General features: G+C 37.1%; 1 protein-coding gene across 2 annotated transcripts in view; it reads right to left on the bottom strand.

The window, feature by feature from the left end:
* Window positions 1-210: 210 nt before the first annotated feature.
* Window positions 211-19231, bottom strand: part of FAM13B (family with sequence similarity 13 member B) — a gene marked incomplete at both ends in the record, with an annotated part of 38075 nt that continues 19054 nt past the window's right edge. The window contains 16 exons of one of the 2 annotated variants that reach the window (XM_082006130.1): window positions 211-334; window positions 1568-1669; window positions 2093-2265; window positions 2365-2448; window positions 4204-4299; window positions 5921-6004; window positions 6356-6585; window positions 6858-6939; window positions 7426-7555; window positions 9311-9521; window positions 10599-10664; window positions 13251-13398; window positions 13806-13860; window positions 14630-14697; window positions 18180-18203; window positions 18441-18576. In XM_082006130.1, the coding sequence (XP_081862256.1) occupies window positions 211-334; window positions 1568-1669; window positions 2093-2265; window positions 2365-2448; window positions 4204-4299; window positions 5921-6004; window positions 6356-6585; window positions 6858-6939; window positions 7426-7555; window positions 9311-9521; window positions 10599-10664; window positions 13251-13398; window positions 13806-13860; window positions 14630-14697; window positions 18180-18203; window positions 18441-18576 (1813 nt within the window). The remainder of the gene's footprint in view (window positions 335-1567; window positions 1670-2092; window positions 2266-2364; window positions 2449-4203; window positions 4300-5920; window positions 6005-6355; window positions 6586-6857; window positions 6940-7425; window positions 7556-9310; window positions 9522-10598; window positions 10665-13250; window positions 13399-13805; window positions 13861-14629; window positions 14698-18179; window positions 18204-18440; window positions 18577-19231) is intronic. The other variant, XM_082006129.1, reaches the window with a different exon arrangement.

The raw sequence follows: 19231 nt of genomic DNA, 5'->3' as shown, positions 1-19231 counted from the left end.
AAAGTTGGATAGAGCAGTCTCGAACTTAGAAATCTTACTTGCTCTCTAGACAGGACCTACTTACCCTTCAAACATGTTATAGTGGCACCACAATAAAGTGCACAAACTGGATTCTTTCAACAGTGCATGACAAATGAACACAAGCACCCAATAAGTACAGTGGTAGTATACGGAAACATCATGTTGTTCAATGGGTTGGAGGAATATAATTTAAATTGATTTTGAAGAATCTTGTTTGCTGATAAGGACTTCTAACAGCCTAAGTTTGGCTTTAATTTTCTTGTACTCCCTGTACTCATCAAGCATTGGAACTCGATCTTCTTTCTGTACATTCCTGTAAAAAGAAGCACACCCATGTTTCAAGAAAATCTTCCGTATTGCAGCAAGCCAAACACAAAAGCAACAATGTGCCATTATCTCAGGGCGGATAAAAACATTTTTGGCAGCTGGTTCACCAATCAGACAAATTGCTATATTTTAGTTCACTGTAGTTAAAATTGCCATCACCTAAAAAACTGAATAGAAAACCCAGCAGCACTAATTCAGCACAGCTGCCACTGCATTGGTTATAAATTGTTCTCCTAAATTCTTCTGGAGATTTTATTAACAGGATATGAAGATTTTAATTTCAGATCCTGTATACACAGATATACATTACAGAAAAATACAAATAAATTTAAGTCCATCTACATTTTCACTGTATGTAGGACTGACTCAGAAATTGATAGAAGAGAGTTACTCTTACTTAAAGACTGGACTATAATAAATTAATCTGTTAATCTGCCTTATTTTTAAATCAACCCTTCATTATTAACCTCATTACTTGCTATTAAAGTCAAAAGGAGTTATGTCCCAAATTCAGTAAATACATGATGAAGCCATGTTAGTGGAATCCGTGTGACCAATGGTCCAGGAGTCTACAGTTAAGGAGAAATACAGTAGAAAGTGTAGTTAAGTGAGAATATCTGCCAGTCAAAAAGCAACTGACCTCTTAAGAGTGTTGTTAGTTTTGTTCACGAGGTGATACACCTCGAAAAACCTCCTATTACACACAGTGGGCAGCAGTTCACTCAAACTTCTAACAACATATATTCAAATAAGAAGCCTGAAAGAACTAAACAATACAGAGAAGAATAAAAATTATCTACCCCTCTACTGGTAAAGCAAATATCCACTCTCAGGACTGACCTACTGGAACAAAGGCCAAATAGGCAAACTTCCCTGCCCTATGTTAAAAACAGAGGGATAATCTGAGGGGGTTTTTTAATATTAAAAAATGCTTTTTAATAAGTATTTTTAAATGCTCTTTTTTTAAAATGATAAAACCCCACTTCTTCCATTTTCATTATTACGCTTTACTGACTGTAATAGAGGAAAGAAAACTCAGGACCAGGCTTCCTCCGCTATTAAAAATAGACAGGAATGTTACCTCCTTCAGCTGATTATTCATAGCAGAGATTAAAACAGATCAGATTCCATTTGCCAACATTGCTATAGAAAGTTGAAAAAAAATACTTGGGTACAAAATGAGGCTGCTGTCCAGCATCTGGTTTTGTGCTAAACAAACCTTCCGTTCTGCTGATAAAACTCCTCTTCAAATTCTCGTAATGTCTTGCGTAGCTTCTTTTTTTCAGCTCTCGCTTTCCACAGTTGCTCCAATAATTCAGGCCTAAAAAATTCAAGTGAAAGAAAAATACTGTTGGCCATACAATAAAATTTAAATTCTTCAAAGCATACTCAAAACAACTGCGCTAGCTGCACTAATAATAATGTCTTGCTCATAAGGAATATGCCATCTGCCTGATGGTGAAATATTGAGAACAAACTAGTAGTTAATAAAAGGGTGTAAATTTTCTGCTGTCTACACGGCTCTAGTAAGGCTGAAGAAGGTTTAGAAGACACTAAACAATTCACTGAATACAAAGAGATCTTCGTCAGACATGTCAAAGGAAAGACGACTCATTCAAGCCAAACACTTTCTGAGAAGTGCCGAACATGTCACTCCCACCCTACATCATGTATTTGGTATCATGACTAAGTGCAATAATTGCAACTTCTATAATAGAGTTAGTCACTCCTCATTTTTACATACATAGAAGCAGCGCGGGTGCTTGACAGCCTAAGGTCCCGGGTCAGTTTCTCTTGACCATCTTCAACATCAGACTCAGAGTTTTCAACTGGGCTTAAAACAGACTGTGTTTGGACAGCAGTTTTCAAGATATCATTCAGGTCTGTAGACAAACCATCACTTTCCTCCTCTTCTTCCTGAAAGTTAAAGCAGAAATTCAAAAGAAATATGAAATATTTCAGTTCCCCATTACAAATGCTGGGACGTTGTTTGGTTTTTAAATGCACTGTACACACCTTAATTTCTTCGAAAAAATGGGCAGTTTCACCTTCAATAATGGGCTGTAACATCTGCCCCCGCCTCTTGGTTGATGGTGACCCCTGCAAAAATTTGTTTCATTATGTGCAATTAGACACTAAATGCTGTGTGCGGTCAGAATTTTGTTCAAGTTACCTAATACCTAAAAGTATTTCTTTTTTCAGAAGAATAAGAGACTGCAAACATACCTACAGAGCACAAACAAAATAACCACATAACCCAAGAAGCTCAGATGTCCAAAGTATCCTTGACAAAGAAGTAAATGTTGTAGCTTATAATTTATGTAAAAATACTCTTCTTCAGACTTAAAATAAAAAGCAGTCTCAATGTTTTCTAGAAAAATTCATAACTCATAATGGTATCTCTGAATTTCATATTTACTCTTGTTTGTCCCAAACCAAACCATAGGGAGACTATAAAGTTACACAAGGCCAGAGATGTTTTTTTTTTATCTTGACAGACATACATTGGGAATAATACTGCCAGTTTGTTTTTCCAGACTAGCCCGAAGTCCAGCAATTAGAAGAGCTATGTAAGAGTTATCTATTGCCACCTCAATGTCAATGTCCTTTGAACTTCAGCCTAAACAGGTGCCACTGTGCTGTACAGGAATTGCTGTCAGCTGCCTGTTGCGCACATGCAATTATGCCCTGCTCATCCATTAGCCCTGGACAGCATAAGCAATTTCAACAGATGGACTCTTTGAACAGGAGGAACACGAAAGCCATGCAGACAATGACCTGTCAAAAAACTTTAGTTGATGAAAAGTAAACAGCTTCCTGCTTCTTTGGACATTTCTACACAGGCTTCAGAGTATGTGATTAGTATACCGTGATGCCATAAGCTACCTGAAAATGTATGTGCAAGAAAGGAACGATCTTGAACTGGTCCCTTTATCTCAACATACTTTAGCTTAAAGGGGATAGCTAAGGACAGTCAGAGTCAACATAGATAGCTGATGAAGTTGCTGCTCAGTAAGCCACTGCCCAGCTATGTAAATCTGGTGGAGAACTGTCTGTATGTAAGGAGCTTATCTCACATCAGCTGTGCAGTCTCTTCCTTCTAAAAGGGTCAGATAGATAATATCAAAACTCTTTTGTTGCAAGTCTAGGTCAGCATGCAACACTTTGGCTATAGCTCATGAAGAACAACGACAGCCAGCAGGTTGTCATTCCAGAACTGTTTTACAGGTACTATAAACGTTACATCAATCTCCTCACACAGTATGAACACTTTTCTTCCTCATCTCTTACAAGACCACAGAGAGAGGAAAGAAAAGAATAGAAAGCACTGCAAGTTAGAAGGAAATGAAGTGAAAACACAATGAAAAAGCACAGATGTTGTACAGATGCTGCTGGTTTTGATAACATGTCTCACACTGGGGAAACATGAAGGAATGAAATGGTTCTTATGGCCGTCCTATCACTCATGCCTTTGGTGACAGTAACCTGCAGCACAGAAGAGAGACAAGCTTCACTGCAAGGGGTGTTACTATTCTTGGGAGGACTGAAAGTACAATATGTACTGTGGATCCACAGCTAGCACAGTGACTTGGGAACGTTTCAGCCATGGCAAGTTAGAACTGCTTATTTATTTCCACCGGGAACCATTTACTTCCTAAGAGCCATCAAGGTCACAGACAGCTTTGAACTACTCTGCTCTCACCAGTAAATCAAATGCCTCTGGTATGATGACAACAACATCTTCTATCTTCCACAAGAAAGATGTATTTTATCGTACAGTTTTACAAGCTCTTCTAAAGGCAGCCTAGCAGTTCAAAAGTTGAAAAAAATAGAAATAGCATTTGTTTTACTCACAAGAATAGGAGTAATGCTTGCTCTAGTTAACATTTGTTTTACAAGTCTGTATCTGTCATAAAGTGGCTTCACAATATGTCTTTCTTCTCTAGTAACCTAAAGGCAGAGAAACCACACAATTAATTATACCAGTCACCCAATAATATGCAAGCAAACACAAAGCGGTATGCTTCTCATGCCAGGCCACATATATTCCAATTAGGAACACAAAACTAGTTTAAATTGTGTGTATGAAATGGGGTTTATACAGATAAAAGGGAATAAGTGGGTGCTTTTTCCTCTTCTCTTTTCTCACTAACTCCCTATAGTTCTCAAGAAGAAGTTTTAAAGACTTCCTAAAAGTCAGGGGAGCGTCAGTCAAAGCAAGCCATCTGTCTTTAAAGACCCATGGAAAAGAGGAAAAAAAACAGACCAAGAGTTAGGGGAGAAGACTTGTGTCTGGCAATGATGATGATTCTACAGAAATGACAGGGGGGAAAAAAGAAAAAGATGAAACTGTAGAGAGATTTTATCTGGTATCTGATTTAGTCTCAATTCTTGGCCACTGTGTACACTAACATAACGAATCTTAAAGGCTATCCTGAACAGTTACTGGCATTTTCTCCGTAAGGGGATTGAGAACCAGTGCCAATATCTCCAAGACCATTATTCTTCCCTGGCTTTTAGACTGAAAGGCTTGGTCAGATTTATATATCAGCACTGATTATAAAGCTGCTGTGCTAAGTCCAGAAAGGCTGATAGAATAGTAACTGGAAAGATCTTGTGATTGGACTAGTGATGCTGATCACTGCCCAAGATAAAAATACAGAACTCCGGGCACTGATTGCTAGTCACTTACTCTAACTTCTGTATCTCCAATTATAAGGCACCAAAAGACACTCTGCAAACCTACTGATCTGTGGAAAAAGGGCCTACTAATACTTTTTTTTTTTTTTTTTAAAGAAGTCAGTGCAGTAACTTCCTTTGATAGCAACATGGAAACCAATTGTGCTGGTTTTGGCTGGGATATAGTTAGCTTTCTTCACACTAGCTACTATGGGGCAACGTTTTGGATTTGTGCTGAGAACAGTGTTGGTAATACAGGGATGTTTTAGTTACTGCTGAGCAGTGCTTACACAGAGTCAAGGCCTTTTCTGCTCCTCATACCGCCCTGCCAGCAAGGAGGCTGGGGGTGCACAAAGAGTTAGGAGGAAACACAGTCGGGACAGCTGACCCCAACTGACCAAAGGGATACTCCATACCACAGGATGTCATGTTCAGCAATAAAACTGGGGGAAGGTTGGCAGGGAGGCCACTGCTCAGGAACTGGCTGGGCATCAGTCAGTTGGTGGTGAGCAGATGTTTTCATTTGCATCACTTGTCATTCTTGGGTTTTATTTCTGGGGTTTTTTTTTCATTAAAATTTAAAAAAAAATATTATTTTATTTCAACTATTAAACGGTTCTTCTTTCAACCCCCAAGTTTTCTCACTTTTACTCTTCCAGTTCTCTTGCCCGCATCGTGCTGCGGGGGAGTGAGCGAGTGGCTGCGTGGTGCTTAGTTGCTGGCTGGGGTTAAACCACACCACCAATTGATAACTTCGTGTTTCAGAGAAAGAAAAAAACCACAAGCACACAAAACCACACACCAGCATTAAATTCTGGTATTACTACTGCACAAGAGTTCCTGTTGCCTATGCATACATTAACATAGTTTGAAGAAGTAAACCAAGTATTACCGGCCGTCCATGCTGACTTTCATAATACAGGAGGCTTTTCTGGAGAGATGTTTTCTCTTCTACCAAATGGTCTTTTGTCATTTTCTGTCAGAAGAGTAATTCACATCCCATCAAACACAAGTCACTAACAGTTTTTCTACATTATCGGCTATACAGATGCCTTAGCCAAACTTAGCTAAGTTAATACCATACATACCACCTTCATCCATTTAAAGCTCTCCAATACTCATAAATATTTTAATAAAGAACGAGCAAGAAAAATGTGGTTCGTCTTGATTATTTCCCCCCAGAGTTTGAAATATGCGGTCTTGGTAAAGGGCTGCTAGACAGAGGCAACATTTTGTCAATGAAGCAGTATCTGAAGTGTCTGACAGTGCTCTATTTCCCTCTGTTAGTCTCTTAGAAACAGCCTAACCATAACCTTATAAAGCTTACTTTTATATCTTCTGGCAAACATCTCTCAACTCGTTTTTCCTTTAATCTTTTCAAAATGAGTTCAAGTGTAGCTTCCTTGGTGGGCTTCTTCTCCTTCTGCACAACCCGCATCTCATCTCCATTTTCTTCATCCTCTTGGTCAAGAGAGGAACCAAAGCTTTTTGGAAGAGTGTTACTTCGTGGGCGTGTTTGGGGTATGAATTCTCCATCTGAGCTCCTCTGCTTTGCATCTGAAATGAGAAAAATTGCTCAATCCAAAGCTTTAAAAGCACTAAGTCTCAGATCAACTGCAAATCAAGGAATCAGTTTGAATAGGTAAGTTTCTCTTCTAACGAACTAAAAACAAAGCCACAGGAATAATTTGATTTTGATTTTTGAATGGTCTAGAATCTAGAAGTGAAACATTTTTATTGTCCTGTGGAATTTTACTGAATGACTTAGCCATTTAAGTCATGTAGATAATTTGTGTTTGTACAAAACTGGAAACTGTAGCATCCCTTACCTTTTATTTGCTTTCTCAATTTGGTAAGTTCAGTCATCCATTTTAAAACTTTTGGATTGGCTGCAATATCACCATAGGAGGGCTAAAAAGTAACACAAATAAACTACATTTTAGGAAAACAGACACAGTAAAGCTCATTTATAAATATTTATTTCAAGATTTGGCAATATTTATGACAGCAAATGTGACTAGTAACATGGATGCCACTCAGTACCAGATCAGATCTCAGTGCTACCATAACAGACAACACTTGTGAAAATAAACTTGAAAGAAGACATCAGAAGTTGAGCCAGAGAGTGGTAAGATCCTTCTGGCTCTCCATGTCTCATCTGATACCCCCCAGCCTCACTGCATAAATGTCACTGTTTGCCCTTCTTTCAGCTCAGGCATTATGGCACGTTTTCTAGTCCTGCTGCTGTTTAGTTCACTTTCGTAGACAGCAGTGCGTAAACAAAATTTTTATCATTTGTGATCCCACAGTTAGTTATTCAGTGAAGAACTACAGGCAATAACTTAGGCTCTACCATGCAGTCACTTATCCGGAGTAAAAGCAGAAGTGGTAACGTACCTTACTGTTTTTCTCTTTCTCAAATTGCTCCTCAAACTGTTTTATTTTTTTCTGTAATTTCTTGACAAGCTGATAAGGTGTCTTGTCTTCCCTTTTCTCATCCTTTGAGCTAAAGGATGCTCTTCGTGTTCTGTATGAAAAACATTTTTAAAGTGTCATTTAAATAACTAAACAAGTGCAAACAACTTGTATATTTGAGTAGCAGATGACCAATTTCAATTTTATCCTCCAGTTCATAATCTATTCTTTTCAGATTTTCAGGTAGAGATATTTACTTACTGAATCAAAATGCTTTGATCTGCTGCCTTTAAAAAGTGATGTGTTAATTTTTTCCTCTCTAATTTCAGTAATATCCCTAACAGAAAAACAGCATTTGAAATTCAAGTGTAATAAACTAATGTACTGTTAATTGTTAATTGTCATTAGAACAGTTCAGATCTTTCTGGTGGCTAGGCTACTTATCTAAGTTACGAGATACTCAGTACTTCTTGAAATATTGGGCACAGAATAAAGCCTAGGCTAGAACAATCCTTGGTAATTAGACAGCTCCATGTAACTGCCTTATATTAGATACTTATCTAAAAAACATCTACATCATCTAATCTGCTGGCCTTACTAACGTATTTCTAGAGTATGCGATTCTGGTTTTGAATCATCTCATTCAGCTCCTTGACATATGCTGCTTGGGAAAAGCCTTTTTATTTCAAGACTGACCATAAGAATTTTCTAGTACGCTTATTACACAAGGTGCCTGAAAGATCCCTCTACACAGCTAGTGACATCTATGTAGTTAGAGATATTAGAAATACTAATCCAATAATCTACTAGTGTAGATCCTTATTAGTTTCAGATGAGAAGAACAGCTATTACAAAAAGCACTTTTCTGCAGGTCAGTCTTCTGCATCATTTTAACAGCACTTTTCAACTATCTTTTGCATCCATAAATCTATGTCAGACAGAATTGGAGATTCTACACTTGGTCTTTCCCGTTTCAGATTTTCTCATTTTCATGAGACTGTTTCTTCCCCAACAAGCATGGAAATACTACTTAAATCCCCTTTCATAGTAACAGTAGTAGACAGTACAGGTCACAGGTTATTTACAGTTTTGGAGGGTCACACTCCCCAGTGTGACACAAATGACTTGCAGCTTGCTTAGTGACAGCTCTACTTTCATACACTGGATTGAACAGGCTCAATCCTCTAAATCTGCAGGAAAAGACCTCTTCACTGTACTGCTATCCCCACACCTCTCCCTCTAACAGCTGATACTTTCCTACAACCCTTCTGAATGATGACTCTCCACAGCCCAAATGAAGAATCTGCCCAGAGCATTACTGCACACCATAGTTGCAATGGTTTGTGTAACCTGGCTCTTTACTGGAAGTGGATAACATGCTACGCAAAACAAATCCACAATTATGCAACATGAAAATAGATATTCAGGCTACCACAAAAAAAAAGGAAAAAAAGAGCCCAAACTTAGATAAAGATGAGAGACCAGCAGTCCAGTAAAGACTGGTAAACAAAGTATATAAACGCTGTCTTCAGCTCAGGAAGTGCCGTTACAGCAGGGTGTCAGAAGACCTGACCAAATGCCAGGGAAATCTGTGCAAGCTTGCCCTATTTTTATACTCTTTCCCTCAGCATCTGCCAGTGGCCCCTTTGAGAGACACAGTACCATCCCACATGAACCTCTGGTCCGACTTGCTATGGCGATTCCTGGGCAGGCAGACCAGCCAAATGGCTATCAAATGCTACATTTGACCTTGGTCTTCAATTAATTCTTATCATGAAAACCCACAAAGATCTTAAACAGCCGTATTTACATACTGGCAGTAACATCTCCCACCCCAACGCCTATCAAATTGCATTAAAATACATACCTAACGAAAGAAAGTGCTTTGGATGAAGAATCTAATGTTTCTGGATCATGTAAGAAACGTTGGCTTTGCCCAAAATCCAAACTACGATGTGACAATATCGGATGACAGTCCTCTTCCAATGGATGATTAGTCATCCTTCCAGCCTGCGGGGAAAGCTGAGCTTCTCCAGATTCACTGTCCTCCTGCCAAGATTTGAAAGCAGGAAATGGATCTAGAAGATAAAAAAGGGACACAAAATGGTACTTTTCTGTTAACAGAATTATAAACAAGAGTCAAAAGGAAATAAAAATGTGTACCCAATGCTTAGTCTTGTACGCTATGAAGGATGTGGTGTCATACACAAAGTGAATAAAAACATTGAAATACGTCAGAAAGCTACAAATTCTGTCATATAACAATTGAAAGAAAAAGGTACTGAAATGAAGTATGCACACTAGGATCCCTTTTTCAAAGTGTATCTTGGGAGTATGCATTGCTGAACAGTTCAACAGTGTAAGAGAGCCTTATTTACTTATCAGAAGTACAAAGTTAGAAGAATGTATTTATTGTCCATTGCAATATTTTGCTCTGGAAATTGATTTTCATACCTTACACATGTACTTTGAAAGATTGTCCTCTTGGTTTTGAAGAAGGTAAGCCTGACAATACCTCTTTAGGTACAATACCCATTTGCTTAAGTCTGTTTAAAGGAGTGTTGTTGGGTTTTTAAGTTTAAATCCATCTTGGCACCACTGAGAAAAAGAGATTTCTTAATTTGTGGAAGGTGATTTCTTTTAGGCAGGGGATTCCAAAACAATCAGTTTTTTTAAAATCCCTGTAAAAAGTTAGTTGCTAACATCCCTTGCAATTCTCACGATATAGTTTTTGTTGCTGTCTAACAAAAAGCTGACATGGCCTTCCAAACACTCTAAAATCCCACCCCCCTTTTCTTTTCAGAGAGTTGCCTATATCTTCCAATTTAAATCAGAAATTTGAAAACTGGGTTCAAAGTGTGCAGAACAACAATAAAACCCACAAAGTAATCTTTAAAAAGATAACCCTTGTACCTGCTTTCCATTGTACATTTACTAAGTATTATTGGGATTTTTCGTTTTGTTTTTAAGCTATAATCTTGCCTGTTTACACAGTACAAGATACAAGAAGGGGACCTTTTAGAAAAAAGTAAACAAAAAAATTGCAGATCAGAATATTCCCAAGATATAAGGGACAGCAGGTGAAGGGTTAGTTAGAAAGCAAACCATAAACTATCAAAAGGCAGATAACTGAACGTATGGCGAACCATACTTACCCTCCCCTTCTCTCTGCAGATGCATTGTTTTGAAATCAATGAGGGGAAAAGTGATAGGGCATGGCGCTAATAAAATGAAAAAGAATGGCAAAAATACTAAAGTGAACACACAGCACAGTCAGAACAAACTATACATAACATGTAAAGCAGGAAGATACAGTACCAGGAAGAAACATCCCATCTTTCGGGCCAGGCCCTGAGCACTCTCAGCTTCCAAGCAATTTCAATGGCAGGTAAGGATGCTCAGTCCTTAGCAAATTTGAACTTTTTACTGAGAAGGTTTACAAAGAACCGACACAGGAACAGTAAAGACTTATTATAGTTTAATAAGAGTCTCATGCATCCTCACATTAACGAAAGACAAGTTCTAAATATGTTTTTCCTCACAGCTTGTAAATAATAAGATGGTGGCAATTTCCAAAAAGCAGGACAAATGCAGAAAATATACTCAGAAACATAGATTAACTGATCTGCATTTTTGCCTTAAGCCAGCAAACATCCGACATTCATTTTCAAGAACCCTGTTGGTTACAGGCCTTTAAGTTTTCTATTATATAGGCTTTAATAACCCAAATCTTGTTACAAGATTTGGACTAGTATTGATTTCTTTACAAAGCAAATCTAGTTCAGTGGAATGCCACAAGGACTTACAGTGCCTTAGAAGGCTGAGATCATAATAACCATTCTAAACAGGACTAAAGAACAGCCGAAGTTAAAATACTTTGCAATGAAATAACATCTCTTGCAAAATACCATGATATTACTACCAGGAAGCTTATAATATAAATTTATATACAGGTATACTACTTTCTTTTGAAAGTAAGGGTTAAAGATCACAGAAAGATATTTGGATAAATAAAACCAAAGCAACTTTTATGAGCAGTTTTAAGGAAATAATGAAAAAGGAAGCCACAAACCTTCTGAGAATACTTATTAAATCAGATTAACACAAATAGAGGGATGCAACAAAATGTAATGTGCAAGTAAGCAATTAATGTAAATAAAACACTGAGAACATAAGCAGGATTTTTTTTTTGTTTTTTAACTTTGTCTAAAGTTATTAATTTGGACAACAAGAATGAAAGTCTGGACTCAGTGTCTTCAGACACCTGCAAATCAACTTCTGTATGACATGACATACTCTGAATGTACAGTTTGCTAGGGCTCAAGAAGGCCAACCACAATATTTTACAAATATAAGTAAGCCAATCACAAATTGCAAACCTCATCATTTGTAAAAGGGTTAAAAGTGAAGGATGGATTCATGCAGACCACTTGGAAAACAGTCAGCACTGGTGACAAATTAACAGTAAGTTATCACCATATGAGCTTCAGGACAAAGCTTTATGTGGTAACATGCTACAAGTATATGCTGCACTGTTAAACTACATACATTCCAGGTATACTTCACTAATTTTAATATTTGTAACAGAGCAACCAGAAGTTAAGTGCAGTCATTCCTTGTTACCAGTGTCTTACTAACATTTGACTGTGACACTTAAGAGGCATCTCAAAGAATACCTGTCACTGGAACAGCCTGTTGGAAGTTAAAACCTTCCCCCTGCCTAGAAAATCTGTTCTCTATCTACCAAGTTGTATTGGCAAGTTTTTAAAACTGGAAACAAGTGGACTGGGGTCATTGTACTGTCAGTGACAGTTCACAGTATTTTAGCAAACTGTATCACTTGCATTTTTTACGGTGTGATGATTCAGAGTATCAACACTAGGCAGAAGAAACAGAATATAAGGAACACGTAAAAAGATAAGTACTTTGAAAAGAAGATACTGACAAGAGTGTTCTGCTCTGGTTACAAAGGGATTATGTTTTTAGACAAGTAAAACAACAGTCTAAACACTTATTACCACATTTTCGAGCAACAAGGTTCAGTAAAGTCACAAGCTTAAGGGCTTGCTAAACCTGGAAGGCCATGAAGAATAAGGTCATGAGCATAAGAAATCCTGTCTGAGAGAAAACTATGTTTTAAACATTTTGCTTTTCCTAAAATCCAAACAATGGAGGGAGAAGGGGCACAGAAATAATATCCATCTGCAACTTTTACTTTTATTTGAAAACCTAGAGCCATTTCAAGTTGTCTAATGACATGGAAGCCAACATCTGTCTTGTTTTAAACATCAGGAATGTCAACCAACAGATTTTTCAGAATAAATGAAATATAAATTGCTCTGTTTACTAGTTTAGTGATTTTAAGTCAAATTCAGCTAGTATTAGAACTTCAATAGCTTACATTTTAAAAAAAAGACACAGTGCAAATATTAGCTATATAACGTAATCTGAGAAAGCACTTTTAAGAACTTGAATGAGAGACTCAGGGTCCTGGGAACCATAAGTCATTTTAAAAAAAAAAAAAAGGCACAAAAACCTCTAGTATGAAACTTAGGCTTTTTTGCTTTCTTTAGTTGCTCCTTTGACTATTTTTAATTTACAGGTTTTTAAGGTCCTTAATTAAGTTGCAGATAGTTCTGAAACAAGATGGGACCTATGACTTGGTTGATCTTACCATGTGTATAGGAACATATTACTCAGATGGAACTAAAGAAAGCAAGCATAAGTTGTCTGCTGCTTCTGCTTTGTAAAACGTTCTACTTATCATTGCTAGTTAACTATATGGTGAGCTAAAGCGAGAAAATTACCTTCCCATTTGTCACCATCAGATACATTCTTCAGATCTAGACGTGGTACTTGGACACCCAGAGCTTCATCAGAAACATTAATGTTGCCATCCTCTGACACTTCTGAATCAGTATTTGCATTAAGATCGCAAGTCTTGCTACTTGAATCCTGTATTTAAGTAATGTAACAGAACAATTTTACTATTATTTAGCAACTGGAAATCAGGTACCTAATCAGTGCCAGTTCCAGCACTTCTGGAAGTTTTCTGAAAAAAAAATTATTCTTCTTTTCCTAACTCAAGGAATTACAAACAAGCTTCCCTCCGACCCCAACAGTTATCAATTATTTGCATTACAAAACAGTCCTTACACAAGATGCATAAGCATAAGCTTGCTCTGCTGCCAAAAGTTTCTGTGAAGCGAGATGACAAGATCTCTAGCAGAAGTTTTGCAACGTTGCAGCAGGCCAATCAACATAAGACTTGAAAAGATAAATTTGCTGTTTTTCTTCATATCTGTATTTCATGTAAGCTTATAAGATGCTGTGTCTGTACATACATGAAATCATAATCTTACCAGAAACATCTCTGAAGACATTCTATCATTGCCACCAAGCAATATACTATTTTGCCTAAAAAGAAGACACAGACCTAGTTACCATTTTAAATACAAGTTCTTAATGGACAGTAAATACTATACATTCTCTTTTCACATTTTATTCTTGCATAAAGCCTAGTCCAGTTTTAGCAGATACTCAATGTATTTCCTTAAAGTGATAATTAAAATGCTGGGGAGCAAAAGTTACATTACTTCACCCCCTTCCCTCTTCACACAGTATTTCAAGCTGAAGCATGTAAACAACAACTGGACTTGAACCAAGCTGGAAATAAAAACAGCTCAGACCTTTATGCTCAAACTAGGACTAAATATTTTAAAACTCTGTTGAACTCAAATTGACATTTCAATCAGTGCTAACTAAACGCAAACTGCAAGTGACCTTAAAGTCTTCTGGCTAGTCACTATTACCAGCATTGGTTTTTCAATCATTAAGAGCAATAAAATGTGCCAAAATATTTTAAAGAAAATAAATTTTTCTTCTTCTGTTTCTGTCTTGCGCAGAACATAGGGTTGTTCACAAAAAAAACCCATGAAATATATTATATAGGTTTGTACTTATTTTCTAAGTCTGCAAAGTTCCATGCCTCTTGTATCATCATCATAAAAAGGTAACTCCATTTTATCCCCTCTGTTTTCCCATGTGAAAAGTTGTCTGTTTAGTTTTACTTCTCTTATGTTATACTGTGTTGTCACAAATCACCAGTTTGGTATGCTTACTTTTCAAAACTGAAGTTATGCATTCTGCCATGTAGAATGAAAGAAAACAAAAGAAAAATACATACCTTTCACTATTATTTTCTCCATCAACATCTGCATCTTTATCACATAGTTTCAATAATATGTCTGCAGTCTGTTGGCAAAAAGTATGTTTAGAAAGATTTGGGAATGGCATTCCCAGTTGAAAACAATTCTATATTCATCACTGACCACAAAAAACACCCTCAAGAACTAAAAGCACAGCTTTCTGTTTGGGGGTGGAAATCATACATTTTAACCATGCAATATTTTTACATCTAAAGTAAAGCCGGTAACCAGGTGTTTTAATCACTAGAAGACAGACTATGACTTTCCATCTTCAGACAAACCATTTTTTAATTATTTCTTTTAAATAGAACACCAACAGTTCTACTGCAAATTGGTAATCATAGCAGTAAGTATATCCTGGTCTTGAAAATAACTGAGTTGGATGTAGACTTGTGCTCAGCATATATGAAATAAAACAAGTCTGACAGACTTTCTAAAAGGAGCTACTAATCCCTGTTACTAAATAAAGCAGCAACAGAACTGGAAGGGGATGAAGAAATGTTGGCATTTCTCTGACACCATCTCACAAAACAAGTTCAGATGAATGCATGTCACCATTTTGTTCACTAAAAGTTGGCACAGGAAGACTGACGACTAGGTATTTATGCCAAAGCCCAGGTACTTGATTTCTTCAAAAAGTGTCTTATTTGGGGGAATATAAGAAATTTTAAATAGAAAATACGTCATTTTAAAATATCAGATTACATTTGGTTTCAGACTTCAAGAAGTTCTCACAAATGATCTTTAAAATGTCTGAATATAAAATAAAGTTACCTGGAGAGTTCAAATATACATAACAGTTGCCAGTTTTACACAGCTGACAGTGGTATCCACCCTTATTAGACAAAATTCCATTATTCTGTTTACATTATTTCAGTCCTCAAGTCAAATTCCCATTTGGGGAAACAATTTTTAATTACAGTACATTTGTCATACTCCCAGCAGGTAACTTCCACCCTGGAGATGAGCTATGTAAGTCTTGCACAGTTACACTATATGTAACAGCTGTTTCCATTTCAGGCCCAAAGGAGAGTGCACATCTTTCATTTCCTAGTGTCCTACATGCCCCTCAAATTCCTTCCACACAGAAGAATCAGTAGATTTCCCTTTAACATCTCCCCTAAAGATACAACTCTCCAGTAACATTTGACATGGTGTATTAACAAGAAGGTAGACACTAACATTGAAAAAACAGAACTTCACCCCAGAATGCCACCTTATCACTGATATCAATGGACAGAAATATATCAAAAAGCAAAAAAAGGCCAAGAATGACATCAGGTATGACAACAAAAGCACATTTATACATGGTCATGCGCTCCCAAGCATCACATTCCTCCATTTATGTTCTTAGCATGGTAATATATTTGGAACTCCAAAGTGCACATACTTCGTAAGAAGTGTAATTCACATTTCTCAGCTGTTCTTGGAAACCACTGAAACTGCATAAAATGCGCTGAAAAGCTATCAATTTGCAATTTTTGTTTCTCCATCTGAGTTTTGGTTTCTAAAGCGCAGCATATATTTTAACTAGGAAGTCGGAAGGAAGTAAGGTGTTAGGAGTTAATGAGAAACGCACTCTGTTGCTTTTGAAGGCTTTCCTTGTCAAAAGACTGAAAACCTAAAACAAATACTACAAATAAGACAACAGCCAGTCAGAAAAAGACTGATGGCAGAAATATGCAACTCTACCCTGTACTTTTAGAGTTCTTGCAAACATAGTATTCACTTGAACTGGATAAAATATCATCTAATTGCAACACCATGTTTTGTGCATTTTGTCCTATAGGATAACAATCTAGTAATTTTTTTGTAAAAAGATTTGGCACTAATGCATCAGGAAAGAACCTGGACAATCAGTACATTTTGTGAAATTTTAATTTCTAGAATAGGATTTTAAAACCACATGTTAGCTTAGCAGGAACAATTGAAAAATTTGGCTTGTTAGGTGCTTCAAGAGTCATTTGGGATCCATGAAAGCAAAGAGAAGGCTAGGTGAAATAGTGAAGAGTGCTAGGGCAACATTTTCTTTTAATAAAAACACAGATTCCAGACAAGACTTACAGTTTCACTATGCTAAGGCATCCACTTCTACTTTTTCAAGTTCACAGACCCATTAAATTCTTCTAGTTAATTTAAGTCTACTAACAATAGGTTTGCTTATCTAGTTACCTTTCAGGAAACCCTCAGAAAGATTTATGGACTCACAGGCAAGAAGCTAAAAACCGTTGTATAAAGTCCTCTATGCATGTATAGCAAATCTCTCTACCCACAGAATTCGTCATTTAGATTTATGACAACAGAAGGTTTGCCAAATAAATAAGGAACTACAGATTTGAATTTTTCATTAGAGTGCTTATTTCACAGCTCCATATGTACTATTTCTTATAGAGTGGCGGAAGCTGGATTGTCCTGCATATTACTGTTATACTTGATTTCATTTTTGTCAGCACATATTTTACAGCATTGCTTGATCGCATAAAGATAGCCTGAATGAGCCTGATGTCTGCTCGCTAACAAGAAGTGCTGGTACAGTTCAAGCCATCATTACGAATTCAGGCCATACATACTACAAAACTTCACATTTGATTGTATGTGGAGATCTAATAATCTGCAGCTCAAAGAATGTTTGTTGTATAGGGCAAACAATTATTTCAACATTTACAGTCGCTACAATACTGGGCTTCCATCCAAACCGTATACAATACTTGCTTCTTTCAGTGACATGAAGCTGTTCAACTCAAGCATAATATATAAAAGCAAAGCCAAAATTAAATCTATGACACCTGACTACCCTGGGGTCTGTTGTTGACATTTTCAGTTGCCTTCTGAACTTTTAACAGCAACTTCAAGTATCATTAACATTGTTTTGCTCAGAAAAGAGAGTTTTTAAAAAATACAACTAAGTATGGTATTTTTACAAGCATGTTAGCATCACACCCTAATATGTGCTCATGCAGCACTCTAGGCAGGTTTTTTTCTGCTTTGGAATACAAATGGTCAAGCCCGATACTTTTCAACATGACAATGGAAGTGTTGAAATGTTGAACCTCTTCAGGAGGTAACAAGTTTAATTTTCTTTCATTTTTCTTTAGGACACCTCAAGTGTAAGAAGTCAGTAGGGAAGACCATGAGCTATCAGCACAGCAGAAGTCAAGTATCTAAGCAAAGAGGTCCAAGGAGAAGCAACAGAACCTCTTTCAACCAGAAAGGAGATGAAGATGTGTTGAAAAGAACAGGACATCTATGCCTACCACAGAAGAAACTGGAAGCAGTGGGAAAAGGCTGAGAAACAAGTTTGGGTTTTTTTCTTTTTAATAGGCTAATTACAAAATCACACAAGCATAGTCAAGAGGCTGCAAAGTCTCAAGGTGACTGCTACTTCTACCCTTTCTTGATACAGTAAAAGGTGTGACTAACTGTGGGCTATGCTACAACCACAGCTCTAGACCTTCTGCTCCTCAAGAAGCCTTTACTAACACAGATGCTACTCTAACTGGTGCTATGCTTGCTGATACACTGACTTACCTGAGCAGAAGGAAGGCCTGGTACCTGTGAAAGACCAATAGAAAAACATTAGTCAGGGTCCAAACAAGTTGCACCAAAGTACACAAAAATTTCTCTGTGCATGTCTAAGAAACGTGCACAGCAGAAGGACAATTAACTGCACAGAGCAACAGTGCCATGTAAGGCTGCATCAGAGCTATTAGGAAAACTTGGATCTCTAAAGCACTTTGCTAAAGTCACAGCAATTTATGATTTTCATACACAGGAGGCTCTTCCCCTCACCTGAACACTTTCTTCTTCCTCAGTTACAGTATCATGTTTCATAGCTTCACTGTCTAAATCAGTGCAAACCAATACTTCAGAGCAGTCTCTTGTGTCCTCACTGCTACCAGTGTCATTATCTTCAATAACATCATTCCTAAAGAGAAGAACAGAAAGACTTTAGCAACCTATTGTTCTACCTTTAAAAGAAAAAAAACCCACAGGTATTTTTGTTTGTGGTTTTTTTCTTAAACAATATCAAACATCAGGTTTTTCAAAACAAAATTATTCTGACCAAAGATACTAGTAATATCTACAATTCCAATCACCTGTAGGAAAATTTAATTATTTGCATAGTTTATACATACACTTCTGAGGTTTTCTACAATTATATTTATGATAGCTATTACAATGTATTTATTTGATTCTTGTATTAGCAATCAGGCATACATCCCCCACTTGCTATGCTAACCTCAGGAATGAAGTGCCAACAGCCAGAAGAAACGACATTAAAACTATTGTGACTAGATGAAGCTGCTGGGGCTACGCTGCTCTCAGTACTGAAGCCAGTTAGTTTACAGCTATCGCTATGTTGTACTCCAGTGAGAGATCCCATTATTTCTGACATTTAATCCTCCTGGAATTCAACTTAAGGCTTGTAACAGTACAACTAGATTAAAACTAACTCATACCGTATTTACATCCATATATTCTTTACAAGCCAGCTTCCCTGTTACCACATGATTCTGTAATTCCTCACAAGCCTTTGACTTCCTTGCCTGCCTTCTCCTCGCTCACAAAGAATTCCAAAC

The sequence above is a fragment of the Phaethon aethereus genome (assembly GCF_964289735.1).
Source record: "Phaethon aethereus genome assembly, chromosome: 14".
Lineage (NCBI taxonomy): Eukaryota > Metazoa > Chordata > Aves > Phaethontiformes > Phaethontidae > Phaethon > Phaethon aethereus.
This window is presented reverse-complemented; position numbering and strand designations above follow the sequence as displayed.